Raw genomic sequence first — 17,498 nt, 5'->3', positions numbered from 1 at the left:
ACATTATGTTAAATACCAGATTCGCTCATAGCACTGATTAAATCTGGAACTGTCTTATTCATTTACTTGTTTACGGATTTATTGTGTAGTTTTCCCACTAGCCTAAGTTTTATGAAAATAGCAAGGTTTTTTAGAACTTTCCTTACCATTATGTCAAAGGCCCTAGAACAGTGTTCAACATACAGTATCTGCTCAATAAGAATTTTTGAACAAATAAGATATGAGAATGAGGGGCCAGCACCATGGCGCAGTAGGTTAATCCTCCACCTGCAGTGCCAGCATCCCATATGGACGCTGATTCTATTCCCGGCTGCTCCTCTTCCAATACAGCTCTCTGCTGTGGCCTGGGAAAGCAGTGGAAGATGGCCGAAGTCCTTGGTCTCCTGTACCCACATGGGAGATCAGGAGGAAGTACCTGACTCCTGGCTTTGCATTGGCGCAGCTCTGGCCCTTGTGGCCATGTGGGGAGTGAGCCAGCGGAGGGAAGACCTTTCTCTGTGTCTCTCCCTCTCACTGTCTGTAACTCTACCTCTCAAATAAATAAATAAATAAAAAATATTAGAATGAATGGTCTCTATATTTTATAGGATTTGGTTGAGCATTACATGAAATGATACATGTGTGGGGTTTTCCTCTCTTGGCATGCTGCTCTGGCTGGAGGTCTTTGATTCTAATAAAAACTTTCAAATCTCTTTGCTGTCTGCTTGGTAATTCTTCTTCCATGTGAGTCAAAGAACCAAGGTAACAATAATTTCTTTGCTGCCCTTTTCCTGTAACATTTTTTGAGCCATGATACATGTGCTTGATACAAAGACAAAAACTTAAGGAAAGTTAGGGTGGGCATTGCAGAGCAGTGAGTTAAGCTACTGCCTGGGATGCCGGCATTCCACATCAGAGTGTCACTTTGAATCTGCTTCTGATCCACTTCCTCTTAATGCATCCTGAGAGGCAGAAGATGATGACTTTGCTACCCATGTGGGAGACCCAAATGGAGTTCTGGGTTCCTGGTTTCAACTTGGCCCAGTCCTGGATGTTGTAGCTATTTGGGGAGTGAACTAGTGGATGGAAGGTCTCTCTGTTGCTCTGAAAAGTAGAGGAAAATAAATAAACATTAAAAACTTGTTATTTTCTATTATTAAAATTATCATGCATATATGCTGATAAGGGAGAATTAATAAATGATAAATAAAATGGGATGTCGTTATCATGGTAGTCTTAGTGATCTTAGAATTAGAAATGAATGCAAATGCTAGTTATCAAGATGAACTCATTTGTGCCTTTGTTCATCCTTACTTTTAAAAAATATTTATTTGAGAGTCAGAGTGACAGAGAGAGAGAGAGAGAGAGAGAGAGAGTGTGCTTCCATCCACTTGTTCACTTCCCAAATGGCTAGAACAGCCAGGTCTAGGCCAGGCTGAAGGTAGGGTCTGGGAACTCCAGCTGTCTCCCACATGGATGCCAGAGGCCCAAGTACTTGGGCAATCATCCACGGTTTCCCAGCCACATTAGCAGGAAGCTCCAACCAACACTTCAGTATGTGATTCTGACATCACAGAATCACCCGCTGTGCCACAGTACTGACCCCAGTCCTCACTTTCTGAACATAAAGAATCTGGGTTCTAGGAGAGCTCAAGCAATGTGTTTGAGAACATAAACTTTTGAGAGCATTGTGACAAGTATGATCTATCTATCATCCATCTGTCCAACTATCATCCATCTCTACCTGTCAGTCTATCTATCTGTCTTTCTATCCATCCATCTTACCTAATTCGTACATTTTAGGGAGGAGCAGAACGGGTTTATTTGTTTTCTATTGTTTGTAACAAGTTAACACAACAGAGTGGATTAAAACAATATCATTTATTATCAGAGTCTTAGAGCAGCAGTTCAGTGTGGCTCAGTTGCAGTCTCCTACAAGGCTTTGGGAAGAATCCAAGCTCATCCAGGTGGTTGATAAAATTCAGTTCTTTACAATTTAAGAGGGGCCTTCAAAATGTGCACTATGCAAAAAATATGATGCAATTCAACCCTTTTATTGCACCAAAATAGTCCCATTTTATAATTCCATTTCCCCCCAGGCTTTCTGAAGGACTGTGATAGGATCAAGGAATGCAACCTCTGGCTGGCAGCTGGAGGCACTCCCAGCTACTAGGGTTACTGGCAGTGCTTTGCCATAGGCCTTTCAAAGGCTTGCTCACATCCTCATGGCTGGCAGCAGAATCACTCTGGATGAATCTCCTTCATATCTTGAGTTATTCTTTCCTTCACTACCAAGCAGAGAAAAGTCTATAGCTCACCCAGGTTAGATTAGATTAGTTTAGAATAGATTTTATTTAATTCGACCCACCCAGATTCTCTCTCTTTAATTTTTTTCCAATTATTAAAAAAAGCCTTTTTTAAACAGACACAAATATAGGACAGATTTATGGGGTACCATGTGAATGTCTTGATTCATGTATATATTAGGTAATGTCCAATTAGGGTAAATACATTTCCTCAAACACTTAACATTTCTTTATGGTGAAAACATTCAAAATTCTGTCTTCTAGTTAATTTCCCTTTTGATTAATCCAAAGTCAACTGATTGTTAACCTTTATTGTATCTGCAAAAATACCTTTGGCCGTATAATGTAACACAGTCACAGGATTGATAAATGATCATATTCACAGGTTACCCTTACACTCCATCCTTGTGATAGGAAGAAATTTGTTTTAAGTTTCTCTAACTCTAACCAGTATCTTCTTTGCCTGTTTTCAGTTTTGGTGGCCCCCTGTTTTGTGCTAGATTCTGCAACTTTTTGTTGTTGTTGTTGTTCTTTTGTATCTCTGCCACAGATAGGTGTGGTGATCATGGGCATATATGGTGTGGAGTCCCTGATGCAGAGAAAGCAGTCAACACATGACCTTAACTCTGAATCTACCACCACCTTCACACCGAGACTCACTTTTCATAGACTGCTCCTGCCAGTGACTGACTTCAGCCATTGACTAACAATGAGCTACTTTGACTTGAGACTCCCTGTTGGCCTGGTTGAAGCTTTTGAGAACCACACTTTGATCTGGGGCTTCCTTCTCAACCTTTCCCCCGGCCCCCCTGTTTTCTCCTGTCTTTTTCACAGGGCCAAGACCAGACCTGCAGTTGGATGGCTTGCTTCACCTTCTATTGTTTCCTCCCCTTTTTCCTCAAAGGTATTTTCCCTCAGTAAGTCTCTTGCATATCTCATCCCATCTTGGTATCTTCCTGTGAGAAAATCTGAACTGACCTAATTTGTTGCTGGAGTGGTCCAAGGCAATAGACAGTAAGATGGGCTTCTGTCACTGTCTCTTGTACTGCCTGGCAGGCAAACAGGATGCTGTTGTGAGTGGGTTTTGGGGAATGGATAATCACTGGTTCAGATTGGTGGTGAAATTGCCAAATATTTCATTAAAGTAATTTGGGAAGACCACCTGGTTGCACATATGATGGTTCAGGTATTGGAAAGATATAATGGGAATAATGCTTGCTAAGACAGAGGTGTTAGCTTCTAGGTTGTATTGATGCCCTGAAGAGAGAGGACAATTTGAAAGACCTTAATAAGTAGTTAAAGATTAAGTTGAGGGGGCTGGTGCTGTGGCGCAGCGGGTTAACTCCCTGGCCTGAAGCACTGGCATCCCATATGGGTGTCGGTTCTAGTCCCGGATGCTCCTCTTCCGATCCAGCTCTCTGTTATGGCCTGAGATAGCAGCAGAAGATGGCCCAAATCCTTGGGCTCCTGCACCCATGTGGGAGACCCAGAAAATGCTCCTGGCTCCTGGCTTCGGATTGGCGCAGCTCTGGCCGTTGTGGCCATCTGGAGAGTGAACCAGTGGATGGAAGACCTCTCTCTCTGTCTCTACCTCTCTCTTTCAAATAAATAAAACAAATCTTTTAAAAAAAAGTACAAATCGCCAGTGCCGCGGTTCACTTGGCTAATCCTCCACCTGCGGCGCCGGCAACCCAGGTTCTAGTCCAGGTCAGGGTGCTGGATTCTGTCCCGGTTGCTTCTCTTCCAGTCCAGCTCTCTGCTGTGGCCCGGGAAGGCAGTGGAGGATGGCCCAAGTGCTTGGGCCCTGCACCCGCATGGGAGACCAGGAGGAAGCACCTGGCTCCTGGCTTTGGATCGGCGCAGAGCACCAGCCGTAGCAGCCATTTGGGGGGATGAACCAACAGAAAAAAGGAAGGCCTTTCTCTCTGTTTCTCTCTAACTCTGCCTGTCAAAAAATAAAAAAAAAAAAAGAAATAAAAAAAAAGAATGTAAAAAAAAGTACAAATCCTCTTGCAATTAAAGAACAAAATTCCGGCCGGCGCCGCGGCTCACTAGGCTAATCCTCCGCCTAGCGGCGCCGGCACACCAGGTTCTAGTCCCGGTCGGGGCGCCGGATTCTGTCCCGGTTGCCCCTCTTCCAGGCCAGCTCTCTGCTGTGGCCAGGGAGTGCAGTGGAGGATGGCCCAGGTGCTTGGGCCCTGCACCCCATGGGAGACCAGGAAAAGCACCTGGCTCCTGGCTCCTGCCATCGGATCAGCGCGGTGCGCCGGCCGCAGCGCGCCGGCCGCGGCGGCCATTGGAGGGTGAACCAACGGCAAAGGAAGACCTTTCTCTCTGTCTCTCTCTCACTGTCCACTCTGCCTGTCAAAAAATAAAAAAATAAAAAAAAAAAAAGAACAAAATTCCCAGTACAGAGACAGGATGCATAAATACACCAGTCAGTTGAAACTTGCTTTGAAAGGCTAAACAAACTTAATAATAATAAAAATAATTAAGTTGAGCTCCAGATTGCCTTCTTGATAACTTACAAATAATCCTTTATCTCCTGCGTGGGAGGCATGAGTATCAGACTGAAGGTCTAATAGACCTGCAGCACTCTAGAGATGTTTTAATACTCAGCCAAGGTAGGACTTCCATGCTAAGATCCTGATCCTTAATGGGAAAACCTGGGATTCTGAGATGTAGGACGAGGACGTCTTGATGCTATTGTGGATGCTGACTCTGCAGACCTCCCTAAGTCCTGAGAGTTTGCAAAATGGTCTTCTCTGTGCTGGATGACACAGTGGAAGTCCTTCTTCTACAAGGCAGTCACTCTCTCCTTTCCAAAACTTGCCCCACATATTTTGGTAGGGCATAATCTGGCTGTGGACGTGTTGGGTCTAGTTAGGGAGAGAAAAAGAGATTATATACCAACAAGAATTAACTAGAATATACTGGCAAGAACCAGAAGAACATTTAAGGGATTGGGTTTTGAGTGTTTTTGATTAAATGAGATAAGATACAAGATTGTATGGACAAAAATTCATTGACAGGGACACTTTATTGGGACACAGATGTTAACGTTCTGACTAGAAACCTAGAGGAGGGAGAAAACATGCAGCTGGGATTGTTGTGGGCAACTCAGCCCCAACCTGGGCCAGTTCTGAGTTCTTATCTCTATGAATGAAAGAATTAAAGAAGAGGCATAAAGGTGCACAGGAAATCAGGATTTATTGAAAATGGTAGTACAGCCTCATCTGTGAGTATGGATAACGTCTCCTCATGAGGCAGGAGGAACTGTTGCCCCCACCAAGGTTGGGCTCATTCTTTTATAGGACTGGGTGGTGTTCTGGTCAGGTCCTAGCTGAATATACAAATAGGGTGGAGTTTGGATGGGATGTGAGTACTGCTTGGTTCTGTGTCCCTTTATTGGGATTCTCAAAATGTGTCATGGTGGTCATGGAGTCTCCATATGGAACACACACATGTTTCATCTATGATGTCTCATGCATTATGGGAAGTGAGGCCTAGGTGCATGATGAAGAATAGGTGTGCTGAGCCTATAGCCATTTTGGATCTGCACAGAAGTGGGTAGAGTTTAGGGTGCCTGTGGCTCGGGTGCTGACAGTCTCTCAGCTTCTCTTTGCTTACCTGCTTCTCACCTGCCATGTCAGGATTACTCATAGAATCATGAAGACAGTGATGGTCAGAACTAAGTGAAGTTAAGTGTCTGAACTTCCATGGTAATTGGGGAAGGACCAACTGTGCCAAGGACAGGCCTAGCCCAGGATAAGTACTTAGTATAAACTGAACCAATGAATAGGTAATAAGGAGGTCAAGATGTAAAGTATCCAGCAACCAGGTAGGGTAGGAGGTCACTGAGGCAATTGTGAATCCCAGCCATTCTCTCTGACTCTTATCTTCCTCCCAAAACATGAACAATAGGAAGGAGAGGGATGGCTCTGAGGAAAAGAATTTTGGATGCTCATTCATGTTAGCAAGCATTTACTGAAAGCCATCTTAGTGTTAGCTCTCAGCATGTGGACAGATGTGAAGAAAAGGTTTGATTCATGTCTTCAGGGAGCTCTCAGTGCTATAAGGGTAGCAGTTACAACAGGCCACTGAGGAAACCCATGCAGGGAAGGGAGGGGCAGGCACTTAAGTGTCTGGAGAGGAAATGATACTGGGTTAGTGTTTGAGTTACTGAGGTGAAGGCAGGTCATGCAAACAGAGTTTCATCCACAAAGTCACATAGTTGCAAAAGTCTACTTGTGGAGGGGATCGGAGAATTATTCATAAGTTATACACTGGCCAAAGTACAGAAAGCAAGGAGTCACTCACACAAAAGAGATAAATGTTGCAGGGAATGCAGCTGGGACATGGATATTATTATCTTCAACAACTAAGGCTTAGAAAACATGTTTGGTTTGTGCTTTGTGGAGTAGGGGTTTACACACCCATATGCTCAAGGCAATAATGAGCTCTTGGTGTGGTAGAACCAGTGTCCGTTAGGTGACTCTTAGAGACGTGGCTTCTCTCCAGAGAATCTCTTCCAGAACAGCAGAGACATAGTAAAGAAGCAGATGCATTAAAAAAAGAAGAAAGTAAACCACCAGCTCTCACAAGGCTCTGGTAGGTAGTTGGGCCCTATGGGGCTTATTTTTCCAACAGGTTGTGGGTTACATTCCCAGTGCTGTAGTGAGCAGTGCCATTTAGTTTCCTGGAGAAGTCTAAGTTGTGCCCTTTTCAAAATCTCTTATAGATTCTTTCTCATTCAGATACCCAATCCCTTCCTGTACTGCCCCTGGACGATGCCAGGACTCTAATTTCTGCATTTCCCAAGCATGTATGCAGAACTGCATTCCATTTTATTTCTCTTCTTTCCTGCCACTGTATTAAGAAAACCATGAATGAGTTTTCACAGTGTGTTTAGAGCCAGTGTATCCTCTCTACTTCATTGTCAGCTTGCTGCCCTTTCTTCACCTCATTCTGTAGTTCCTCTTGGGCTGTAATATCTTTCTTTCTTCCTTAATACACCCTCATCTCCATTTCCCTGAGTTGATTTTATTTACCCTGTAATCATTCTCTCTACCAGTTAATAAAGTCTGCTTTATTTATTTTTCCCTATTCAGTGGATAATGTGGTTTCAATGTGCTTTCTGTCATCACTTAAAGGCTGTTATTAAGTTGTGTAGTAACAGTGCTGCATCTCCTGAGAAGGCTCTGACTGGGTTTCAGAGGGCTTTGTCATTATCCTCTGTGAATTGCCAGGCCCTGTTTGTTCCCATAGAGAGTAAGTCATACAATTCGAGCTTTCTTAAAGTCAGACAAACACAAGCCTTCCTTTGCTGCCTTCATGCATGGCTGGCTCTGCTGCGTATCTACCCCATTCTCATCTTTATCTGATTCATGTGCAATGACTTGAAGACAACTGAGTCTGCTGAGCTCAGGCGGCATGACCTTTCTTTCCCAGGCCATTTCTGGTGTGCTATGGATAAAATGATCAAGCTGACTTACTGATAATCAGAATGCTTTCTTTTTCACTGCTGACTTTTGCCTGGGGTTGAATTATAGTCATACATCAACCCGTAGTCCCACCAGCCATAGCGTGGTCCCAACACTATGTGGCTCTTAGGTTTGTTTTGTCTATTAGTTTTATTTTTTAAAAACAGTTTTTAAAGTATCTAATAAAATACCTGAATCATAGAAAACTATAAAATGCATAAAATTGTAAATACAATAAAATACACCTCAGTCCCATCATCCAGAGATAACAACTTTGTTGTTTTATCATACCTGTAATTACAAATACACACACAAGGACACAAAATAGTGTGGTGTGCTTGTTTGCATTTTTACACTTTTTTATTTCAAAATTAGAATATTAAACATAATATTTTGTAGCATGACTAATATACTATGAGTATCTTTTCATGCCAATGGACATTTATGTTTCATTTTAGAAGTTTACTTATTTGAGAAAGAGAGAGAGAGAGAGAGAGAGAATTTTTCATCAACTGATTCACTCCCCAAATGCCTAAATGCCCAAAACAGATATAGTTGGGCCAGGCTGAAGCCAGGGGCCTAGAAACTCAATCCATGTCTCCTATGTAAGTGGCAGGGACCCAGGTACATGTTCTTGAGGCATCATCTGCTGCCTCCCTAAGTGCATATTAGTGAAGATTGCATTGGAAGCAGAGTAAGTGGGATTTGAACCAGGTCCTCTGAAAGGGGAGGCAGGAATCCCATGCAGTGACGAAACCACTGTGTCAGATGCCCATCTTTGTATCAGTTTTAATAGCTAAATAGTACCTCAACTATGTCAAGGTAGTATAACTTTCTTCACCTGATTCTCATTCTTGGTTTTTTAGGTTGCTTCAAACTTTTATGTATATAAATATATATAAAACTTTTATAAATATATAAAACTTTTATATATGTATACATACACATACACACAAATACATTATATAAACTATGTATCTATCAATTATAATAATATATCTATATATAGATATACGAATAGAGTGCTAAATCTTTATGCACAGCCTTATTTTTCCCCAACATTAATTTTTCCAAGTGGAATTTTTGAGTCAAAAAGATATTTTGGAGGTCTTAAAAACATCCTTTCAAATTATTACCCTCCCTCTTCACTGCCCCAGATATTCTTTTAATCGTTGTATACATTCTCCACTCATGCTGAGGATTTTTGTGTAGGTAGAAATTTTGTGGGGACAGAGACAGATCTGAAAAGGCTCTGGGAAAGACAATAGGATCTGGAAGTCTGAACCTAGCTCTGTGTCACCCAACTCTAGAATGCCAGGTTTGGAAGCCCCAAAGAGTGCCAGGAGTACTACCAGCAGAACACCATCTGTTCTTCTGAGACTGCTCGGAACTGGCTTGGCCCGTGATGTCTTTCCTGTTGCCTTTCTTTTTTTCTGACCACCTTATGTTTATGATATATAGTCCTTGTATGATGCGCCTGTGTTGGATTTGGCAGCATCTCTTTTGGTCTCTGAACTTATGTGTACAGATGCAGCTCCAACTCGATTTAACTTCCTTAGAGAGAAGAGTATTTCATGTTTTGTAAATTCACCCTTGCCTGGCATCTGACAATGCACACCCAACTCACACTCAGACCAGATCACAGCCTCATCCTGAAGGTATTCCTTAATAGGCATTTCTAGGAAGTTGCATAAGTTGCAGAAAAATGGCATGAATGGGAAGGGTGTTTTCTTCACGATTTCTAGAAAATAGAGCCATGTGCTGTAATGGGGGAGCCTTTTTCTATGCCTTCAGAAAAGTGCATCACATTCTTTATTATCCCCTCAAGGAGTCATATTGCTTGCTACTTTCAAGCTGTGTTACATGGAAAATCGAAGCTTAAATCAAGTTTGCCTCTTGTTTTTGCTCAGTTCCAGTCCCTTGATTTTATTTCCTGAGCTGGAATTAGTAGGAAGAAGGATACGCATACATTGAATGGATACAACAGGCTGTTTATCAGGGTCACTGATGCCTGAGGAGGAACTGACTTCTTCCCAAATCCCTTTCTCTCCCAATTTAGATTATTCTTCCCACAGTTTTGTGACAATCCAAATAAGAGGTAGTTTGCCTTAACTGTAAATGCTAATCCCTAGATCACTTGGAAATATATTCAAATAGATTCCTCAGTCTTCTCTAAGAGTGAATTATCTTCAGTTTTTTTGAGTCTTGACATTACTGGATTGGAAGGATAAAGTAGTAGGTGATGATAAGTCATTGCTAAACCAGGATGGTGGCTTTAATTTGACAGTACCTTGGTGTACTAATAACACCATGAGTCATACATATGTACATAGATATAGCTCTGCATGTAGATAGAGATCTATAGATACAGATCTAAATATAGGTATAATGGCAAAACTCATACCCATTTCCTTCTCCATGGTGGAAATTACCAAAGGGTTTTAGGACTGTGCAGTAAGGGGAGGATTGAGTAGGAAAAGGAAAGAGAGTTGCAATCTCCCAGGTCAGACTTTGGGATCAACTGATTGACCAAGGTTTGTGATATATTAGTTGGGAACAGCTACACTCAGGCGCTTAGCATTGATGGATATTTTTCTCATTACATTTCAAACATAGAAAATGGTCCTTTCTGAATGAGGAATCTGGGGGCATTTTAGTCATTAGTCATGTGAAACTTTCTTTCTTTCCTGGTGTTACAGGGAGAAAAAAAATGACAAGAACTAAAACACATTCCTTGGTCTGAATTGCTTATATATAGAACAAAATGAAATGCTTAAGTTCAGTAACTCTATTTGCCTGGTGATTTGCTTCTTTTTCTAGTTTCTATTTCTGTTTTAGTAGCCTTGTTGTATTCAAATCTTTAATTATATGGGAACTAAGAATAATTGAGTGCATACTGTGCTGGGTACATGTGCCTACACATTAACTTTCCAATGGGTTCCTGTGGCACATATAATAGAATTTTAATGCTCTATCATGGTTCAGGAAGGTATGCAATTAATGTTTGATTATCAAACTGAGTGAAATGAAACAATGAAATCTCAACTCCATAAGAAGGGAGGAAGATATTGGGAAAATCCTGTGGATTTTCAGAGTTGATTTATCTTTAGATGTGTCTATGTCAGACAGGCACACATGGTTATTTGTTCTGCAGGGTGACCTAGTGGTCACCTTGGTCTAACCTGGGGCTACTTTCAGAAGATAAGCACGTCCAATTGCATGGTCTGCAAAGAACCCTGTCCTCCTGATCTGATGGGGTACATCAGACTGCAGATCTCCCAGGAATTCCAAGTTAACCTGCACTGTATCCAGTTGTATTGACTCTCAAGGTATTTGGCTGCTCATGCAAATGAACTCATGTTAAGTTTTCCTAGGTTCATTTTGATTGCTTTTTCGAAGTTCAATATGGCCACTATTGTAATACTTTTGGTTTTTAGAGGTGGTAATAGTAGTCATGGTAACTAACTGTTTTAAGTGGTACATGTAGTAACAATGTCTACAGACTGGAGTTTATGCAAGCTTTCTCCTGTATTATCTCATTTAGTCTCCTGAAAACTACTGCAGAGAGTGGGTATTTGGCCAAGCAGTGTAAGATGGATACCCTCATCCCATATTGTAGTACCAACCTGGGTTTGAGACCTGGATCTGCTTAGGATTCAGCTTCCTGCTAATGTTCACCTTGGATACAGTAGTGATGGATCAATAGTGGGGTCCCAGCCATCCACACTGAAGACCAGAATTCAGTTCCCAGGTTCCAGTTTTGGCATGAGCCTGCCCTAGCTGTTTTGGGCATTTCTGTTTCTTTTTGCCCTTTCAAATAAAATTTTAAAAGTAATCATTAAAAAAATCCACCTGAGGTAGGAGTTATCCATTCACATCAGATAAGGAAAATGAAGCTCAGAGAAGTTAAGGGACATATATGCTGTAAAATTTGAATTTGATACTGTAATTCCAGGCTCATATACTAGCACTTTCTTCTCAGATGATGCAGGAAGTTGGTGAATGGCAAGCATCAGGGGACAGGTCTATTTACTAAGAGCTGGTGGGCAAATCCAAGAGATGTATGTCTTTGGGTTGGATGGCAGCTTGTCTGAGGGACGGACTACTCCCTGGGAAAGGGACTTGGAATCAATAACATTTCAGAGAATATAAAGCAATTAAAATGCCTGTGACGTACTCTCTCATCACTTCTTAAAGGCATAACAAAAGGAAACAACTTTAGTTAATCATAGAAATTATTTAGAAAATTTTTGCTAGAAATATTTCTGAAATTAGGTGAAACAGCTTGTCTTCTGAAAACCAGTATATAATAAATTATTACTCAACTTTGTGAAGGCATGGATCGTACATATTCTGTTTGTATTATATCCATAGTGCCTACCTCTAATCTAGAATGGAGAAGTGTTTTATAAACATTTGTTGAAGGAATTAATAAATAAACCAAAATTCACACCTAAATATAAAATAATGAAAGTTTAAAGCAGTTTGTATTTGGTGATGATTTCATTTTAAGTCAATGGAGAACTTTAAATGCTTCTGGTCCAACCTGCACCTTCACTTTGTTGCGTTTTAAAACTTACCATTCTGCCTTGGATCTCATGGTAGCACTTACTTAGCCATAAATCCAGTTGCTTAAATCAGTGAGAAACAAGTCAAGTTCCATCTCAATTCCACCTAATTTACATGGCCTACTGCACTTTGGATTATTTTTCTAAGTAAAAGGGAGCTATTTGTTTGGTGACAATCTACCTTCAAATATGGATTTTCCATAAACTCGGTAAACAGCCCATCCTCTCTGTTTGGCTTTTAATCCTGAAATTTATTAGCTCTTTCTAACCATTTGCAGATATAAGCTCATTCTTAATTGTTTCATTTTTATTCTTACCCCAAACATAGTAAATCTTAATGGTTATGCTTCCAACATTAAGAGGGAATGTGGTAGCTTTAGGAAAGTAGTCAAATACATCGAATTAGCAGCAATATAATAATGTTTCCAAGCTGTTCATAAGAACTTACATTGACTTTCAAAGAGTAATTGTGCTGAGACATTTATTGAGGGGAGCCTCCAGATGGATGCACTCTCCCCACCTAAAATTATTGTCATAACATGTTTTCTCCGTCCATCTCTGTCATTCAGAACTGTGAAAATTCTATCTTTCCACTTTAATTACTGAACTGGTTGAGAATGTGTTCTGTTGTGTGGCAGTATTACCAGTGTACTCTATTTGTTTATGACTCTTTGAGAAAGCCATTTTAATAAGGTCAGATTTGCAATTTAAATGAACTTTAATATTTCTTGCAAAGTCTAGGGATGCTTATTTATGCGAGGGGTGAACATGGTGGAAATTTATGGCTTAAAAATATGTTCTCTTTTCTTTTCCAAATGGTGTATCTCAGGTGATAAATGCTTTCAACTATTTATAATTTTTTTTCTCCAGCAAAGTGCAAAAAAACCCAAATCAGTGAAATAAATCAAGACCCTAAATGGCATTGTTAATACTATATTTTTCTACCTCTTCTATTAAAAAAATCTATCTCAAACTCCTATTATATTCATGAATAAATATTAGTCAGTCACTATTGAATGTAATGAATTCTTTGTTCTGCTACTCTCCTTATAACAAACAAATAAGCAAAGACAAACAGAATGGAACAAAAACTATTCCCTGACCCTTAACTAGTGATTGTTTACTGAATTTATTTAATATTTGATGGAAAGGACTTAGGTAAATGAGGGAGGTCCATACATTTACATAGAGAGAAATTCTGTATCTGAGAGTGTTGATCAGGACATTTTGTGTTATTTCTCTAAAACTCAGTTGCCTCTACATTAGGTGGGCTGTCAATAAATTATTTTGTTAATATGTTGAGAAATTATTTCTCCATGGGAGTTTTGAGAGTCAGAGGAGTGATGCTATCCTTTACCTGGCTTGAACTCTGCAGCCCAATTCATAAATGCTTTAAGGAGGCTTTGGTGGAGCCACAGTGAAGGACACAACAAATGTTAGAAGGTGCTTTCAGCCACACACATGGAAAATACTTGACTACATTGGAATGAAATGACTCTTACATGTCTTTTAAAGCATGTTTTTTTCCACAATACACTTACAAAATTCACTGTTGCCTTTCTCTTGTCTTCATTTTCTCCTTCTATAACTGACATTATACGTATATTAGTTTCATTCAGTTAACTATTAAAAACCTCTTGTTCAGAGGTTTCATTTCAGAATGAAATGTTTTCTATTATCTTAAAAGACACTAATTTATCTGCAGAGATAAAACTCTACTAGTATATAAATCTCAGTGAAATGATCCTTCCTCCCTCACTCCTGATAATTATATTCAGTTCCACCTATGTGAAAACCTTGGTGTTCTTTGGAGCCAGGTAACCCTCAGGCTACCACCAAGTTTTTTCTCTACTTCACTGCTCAGCCAATTCTCATGAAAGAATAGCCTCAATTGCCATTTACATTAATCACCTCACACTCACTCTTCATCCACACTGTCCCCATGTCCATCCCTGACATTTTGCTGAAACTCTTCCTCCCAAGTTCAGCCACACAACTGAAAATCCAGTGGATAGCTTTTCTCCTTGGTTTGTCTGATTTATTTTGAGAATAGGTTGTATTTGCCTCTGCCTTCTTTCTTACACTTGTTCTTCCTTTTAAGAAACTTTGGTCTGACTGATCAATATGTGGCTATTCCTACTTAATCTTTTTCAAGGGTGATGACATCTTACATGTTGGTGTTTCTCAGAGTGCTCCTAGGGTCCTTGTCTCTCTCACTCTGTATGCTTTCTTTGTTGACTTCATTTGTTCCAGTAGCTTTAGCTACCACTTCTATGCTATATGAGAATCCTGAGCTCAGGTGAGGCTGTCATTGTCACTGGTTCCTCTGGTTGCTACCTCCATGAAATACTGCCACATTCATTCACCCAAATCAGAACTCTGAATTTTAGATCCCTGCCACTAATTCATCCATATCTAATCAGTAAACCATCAATTTCTAGATCTTTAATGCTTCTCAAAATCCCTCTCTCTCCATTCCTCCTGCGCTTATCTTGGCCCTAATTAATTACTCTCATCTAGATTCCTTTCTAATTCTAGTCAGATTTCTTGCTCAGGATGATCCTCCATGTTACTTCTAGACTGAGCTGTATAACACATATAACATGGCCATATTATTTTCTCACTTCAAACCTCCAATGTCCCTTGTCCCCCAAACCTTTTGGTAGAAAGCTCAAGTTGATTTACTATCTCTCTGTAATTTATTTTAAAATATTATTGTCAAAGAATATACCAAAAACTTGGTTTGTATGGAATTTGTTGAGACCTCTTAACTGATTTATGACATATCAATAAACTGTATGTGTAACTATACAAAATATTTCCTTAGTGCAAATATTACTTGTAATTAAATACCAGTGTACCCATAGAAATGTAAACATTTTCCATCCAGGCCCACCTGTCAGGCCCCTAAAATAGTTCAGGCAGACACATGAGTCAGGCCAAAGTGCCCCACTTGCCCAGGGAGAAGTGAGGGCCATTATTCACGGTCCTTTTTGAGACACTGTTAAATTGCCCACGAAACAGGTGCTGCCATGACAAACAAGCAGCTGAAACAGCTGCGCAGGCCCAGGGGCATCTTGGGGCAGTTATGTCCTTGGGCTCTGTGGATGAGGATGGGGGCAGATTACTGCAGTCAGTCCTACCTCTGAGGAGGGTGGTCTGAGGGTATCTTGGGCAGGTGGAATGGGGTTAGCAGAGTGGCATCCCCTCAGCGGAAGGGGTTTCCCAATCTGTCAGCTTTTGTCCTGCAGCTCAAAGCGCCCCTATCCAAGCAGCTCGGGACATACAACCCCACAAAGACCAAGTCAGAAGTGCTCTAGAGCAGCGGTGGCCGGAAGGCGTCTCCATTGCACGCTGCTCTCATCAGCCAGTCACAGAAATGGCCACGGGAAGGCCTCTTCCAGCGTCCACGAAGCGAGGGCCAGAAAATGGTCTTTGTGGAAGTCCTGTGGGGCTGCGGCAGCAGGAAGTGGGTCTGTGGGGGGAGCGCGAGTCCGTGGCAGTAGGGAGAATGCGGGGGTCCTTCCTTCCGGAGTTGGGAGGGACTTCAGGGTCAGCGTCCGTCCCCGGAACAACTGGACGAGTGCTGGTGTTTGTGGAGCAGGGACATGCGGGAGAAAGTGCGGGAGCACCTCTCGCATGGGTACTTCTTGACGGCCAGGTGGGTCTGCAGGTGCGCCCGCAGATTGGAGCGGTCGGCGAAGGCGCGGCTGCAGTGCGAGCAGGAGAAGGGCTTCTCGCCGGTGTGCGTGCGGACGTGGCCCTGCAGCAGCCAGGGCCTGGAGAAGGCCTTGCCACAGGTGCCACAGACGGTCGGCAGGGCGTGGCTCCGGGAGTGCCCCTGGAGGGCGCCCAGGCTGCCGTACTCCCTGTTGTAGTCCTTGCAGCCCAAGGCCTTGCGGGGCTGGGGGTCCTTGGCCGCCCACTGCCGGCCTGGCTGCACGGGCAGAAGGCCCGAGGCCGGGGTGGCGGCACAGGCCTCAGTTTCCAGAGAGGCTGCGGTGGAGGGGGAAGAGGAAGGAGCCCGTGACGGCAGGCTGCGCTCCTCCGACAGGGTGGTCAGCCCAGCCGCGGGGCGCTCCGGGGGCTGAGGGGAGGCAGGGCCCAGCAGCGTGGCCTGGGAGGCCATGAGGGAGTCCCAGATGAGTGTGGGCAGGGAGGCCGAGGGGTTGAGGAGCGCGGGGGCTGGCAAGGCCGCCCGCAGGTGGGCCGGGTCGCAGGGCCCCAGGGAGGCGACCGCTGCAGAATGAGAGTCTGGCAGCTGGCTGTAGTCGGGCTTTGGGCGGCAGCCCGGAGGCCTCCTGACGAGAAAGGAGCGCGGCATGATGGCGGAGCTCAGGCGGGCCAGGGCGCTCGCTGTCGCCGATGGCGCGGGGGCCGCAGGGAGCTGCGCGCGAGGCACTGTGGGTGGGCGCCGTGTCCGGGTCCTGCTTTGTGGACTCGCCTAGATGGATTCCCTTTTAAAGTTAGATGGTCGTATGCGTGAGTGTAATGGTTTCCTCCAAGGATTTGTGTTGATCAGGGCTACAACTCACCTTGATGTTTCAGTCTGATGCATTTGTCTTCAGTCCCGGGGTACTGAATGTTATCTTTCACTGTTTTCTTCTGTAAATATTATTAGACGTACATTAGGTGGTTTCATTTAGTTCACTGCATATTTGAACCTCTTGTTCGTGTTGTCCATCTCTTTATATGCCTGGTTAGGATGGTGTCCATAGCAATGCCTTCTGTCTCTTAATTTTTGTCTTTTGTCGCGTCTTCTAGTCAATGCTGGCGTTTTTCACTTGTGCCGGCTTACTGAGGTCTATTGAAAATCTGTTTTAAAAAAATCAAGGGGCAATTGTGGCTCTGGGGTTTAAACCTCCACTTGGCTCATGGGGATCCCATATAGGAGTGCCTGGTTCCAGTCCTGGCTGCTTCCCTTCTCGGCCAGTAGCTTCTGACTCCACTTCCTGCCAGTGCACCTGGGAAGGCAGCGGCAGATGGCCTAAGTACTTGCGTCCCTGTTAGCCACGGGGTAGACCTGAAGGAGTTCTTGGCTATTGCAGCCATTTGGGAAGTGAACCAGCAGATGAAAGTATTTCCCTCTGTCTCTCCCTCATCTCTCTCTCACTCTGCCTTTCAAATTAATTAATTAAACAATTTAGCGTCCTATTCTTTGT

General features: G+C 42.7%; 1 protein-coding gene across 1 annotated transcript; it reads right to left on the bottom strand.

Annotated features, from left to right (window-relative positions):
• Positions 1-8,138: 8,138 nt before the first annotated feature.
• Positions 8,139-16,711, bottom strand: LOC100352102 (zinc finger protein SNAI1). The gene has a single exon (XM_008271951.4). The coding sequence runs from the start codon at positions 16,658-16,660 to the stop codon at positions 15,890-15,892; it is 771 nt and encodes a 256-aa protein (XP_008270173.1). The 5' UTR covers positions 16,661-16,711; the 3' UTR covers positions 8,139-15,889.
• Positions 16,712-17,498: the final 787 nt, after the last annotated feature.

This window comes from Oryctolagus cuniculus, chromosome 20 (genome assembly GCF_964237555.1).
Source record: "Oryctolagus cuniculus chromosome 20, mOryCun1.1, whole genome shotgun sequence".
Lineage (NCBI taxonomy): Eukaryota > Metazoa > Chordata > Mammalia > Lagomorpha > Leporidae > Oryctolagus > Oryctolagus cuniculus.
Note: the sequence above shows the minus strand (reverse complement) of the source record. Positions and strands in the feature narration are given on the sequence as shown.